A 2310-nucleotide genomic window follows, 5' to 3' on the forward strand; every position below is an offset into this window, starting at 1 on the left:
GCCTGCCCCGCCGCTGCAGCCGACCGCGGCCGGGGGGCTTTGCCGCAGGGCTGGCCCCGCTCCTCGCCATCGGAAAGGTTGGCATCGCTCAGGGAGCTCATGGAGGAGCTGAGGGAGTAGCACGGCGGCGTCTCGTCAGCAATGAGGTTGTTCTGTGGTTTCGCCTTCACCGGCCGGGGACCGGGCTCAGGCTCCCTGTGGGGGTTGGAGCCCCCCCAGCGCTCCCTCCTGGGTGCCCGGCCGGGCTGGGCTCTGCTGCCGGACACCTCCCTGCCTGCCTCGGGCAGCTCGTCCGAGTCCTGCTCGTAGAAGCAGTAGACGGCTTCCTCCGTCGGCGTGGTGTGGCACAGCGACTGGAAGGCCACCCCGTCCTCCTGGGGAGCATCCTTCCTCCCGGGGGGACCACCGGTCCTCTCCACCTCCAGCTCCAGGCTGGGTCCGCTCTTCGGGGGGGCCTGGCCCCGCTTCCCCTCCCCACCTTGGCTACGGCTCAACCCCGCTTTCCCTTTGCCAGCCGAGCTCAGCCGGGCAGGGGCCGAGCTGCTGGAGGCGGCTCTCCTGGCCTGGACGGTGCCGGCGCTGCCCGCCTGGTGGTGCCCCTCGGGCAGGACCCCGGCCGGGCGCCCCGTCCCTGGGCCGCGGGGATGCTGAGCCTCCTCGGCAGCCGGGTAGCGCAGAGTCTCATCGCTCAGCGAGGCAGCGCTGGAGAAGTTGACGGGGGTCCCATCGGCCGAGTCGGTGAAGGAGTCGTCGTCCTTGAAGAGGTCGCGGGCGGTGGCGCGCAGGTGCTTGGGGACAGCAGGGTGTGCGTGGGCTGGCACCAGCATGTAGACGGGGACGTGCACCGGCTTCTTCGTCTGGGGGTGCAGGACCTGGCCGGAGAGCAGGGAGGTCTTCACCTTGCGGAAGCGGGAGGGCATGGCGGAGCTGATGCACTCCTTCAGGATCTCGATGTCATCGTCGGAAGGGGGCTCGGGGCGGTCAGCCCGCCGCCGGCCCTCCAGGTACCGCTCCTCCCGCCGCTCCTCCCGCTTCTCGTGAGCCGCGAAATTCAGGCTGTTCTTCTCCGGGAAGGTGGGCATCAGCTTGAGCTCCACGTCCTTCTGGACATAGTGCTCGTGGAGGGGCAGGGCGCTCAGGCTGGAGGCGCAGGAGAAGTTCTCGTTGGGTTTCTCCACCGTGAAGTAGACCATGGAGTCCAGGTCCTGGGGCAGCTGGAAGCGCTCCTTGAAGTCAGTGATCTCCATGAACTTCTTGACATTGTTCTCCCACTGGATGTTGAACTGGCTGGTCTCCTTCTCTGGTTGGCAGCCCAGCTCGAAGAGGGGCGTCTTGCTGCGGCTGGGCGGCATGGTCTGCCCGGGGCTGTCGGGCAGCTCGCTGGGGCTGATGGTGCCGCTGATCATCTCGCTGCAAGGGTCGCTCTGGATGGAGCTGGCGATGGAGGGGCTCTCAAAGCTGCCCAGGGAGCTGACGGAGCTGCAGCGGCTCATCACCAGAGGCGTCTCCTGGATGTAGTTCTCCGAGGAGCTCGAGGGCGTGAGGTCCTCCTGGCGTGATGGTGATGTCTCTCGCAGGAAGACCTTGTCACGCTTTGGGAAGGGGATGGTGATGGGCTGGGAAATCCTCACCGGAGTGGCTGGACCCAGATCTGCCACCTTCTCCTTCTCCTGCCGCCTGTCCTCACCTTCCCCGTCCCCTTCCTCCATCTCCAGGATCTCCAGGGAGGAGTCACTGTCTAGGTCGTTCTCGCTGTGGCTCTGCCCGTCCAGCACGTTGTCGGCCGAGGAGAGGGAGGAGAGGGAGCTGCACCGGGAGAAGCAGATCGGGGTGTCCTCCACCGAATACTTCTGCACCGACTCCTGCTCCGTCGTGGCTGGCGGGTGGGCAGGCAGCTTCTCTGGGATCTTGCTCAAGGTCTCGGCCGTCTGCAGCAGCGCAGGAGGGAGCCAGGCTTGCTTCCTGCCCAGGAGGGAGGGGTGGTGGCCGGCACCGGCGACCGCACCGCTCTTGGCCAGGCTCTCGAGCAGGGGGACGTGCTGGTAGGACGGGGAGAGTTTGATGGTGTGGACCTGGGGGTCGGGGGAGAGCTTGCTGCCCGCCTCCTTCTTCCACTCGGGCTCCTTGTCCAGCACCTTGGGGCTGGGGAAAGTCACCGTCTTCTTGGCCCGTTCAGGCAGGTCCCGCTGCTCTGGCTTGTCCGGCTCGGCCGGCTCTCTGCCCTTGAGCACGGGGGGTTCAATGCGCTCCGGCTTGCCGCCCAGGATGCTCTTGAGGTCGAGCCGGCTCGGCCCCCTCCGGGACCCCCGG

General features: G+C 67.4%; 1 protein-coding gene across 1 annotated transcript in view; it reads right to left on the reverse strand.

The window, feature by feature from the left end:
* Positions 1 to 2310, reverse strand: part of APC2 (APC regulator of WNT signaling pathway 2) — a 10519-nt gene that overhangs the window by 4002 nt on the left and 4207 nt on the right. Inside the window, exon 4 of the mRNA XM_035896562.1 lies at positions 3 to 2310. This exon is cut by the window's right edge and continues 71 nt beyond it. Coding sequence (XP_035752455.1) covers positions 3 to 2310 — 2308 coding nt within the window. The remainder of the gene's footprint in view (positions 1 to 2) is intronic.

This window comes from Egretta garzetta, unplaced genomic scaffold (assembly GCF_000687185.1).
Source record: "Egretta garzetta isolate BGI_Z169 unplaced genomic scaffold, ASM68718v1 scaffold936, whole genome shotgun sequence".
Taxonomy (NCBI): domain Eukaryota; kingdom Metazoa; phylum Chordata; class Aves; order Pelecaniformes; family Ardeidae; genus Egretta; species Egretta garzetta.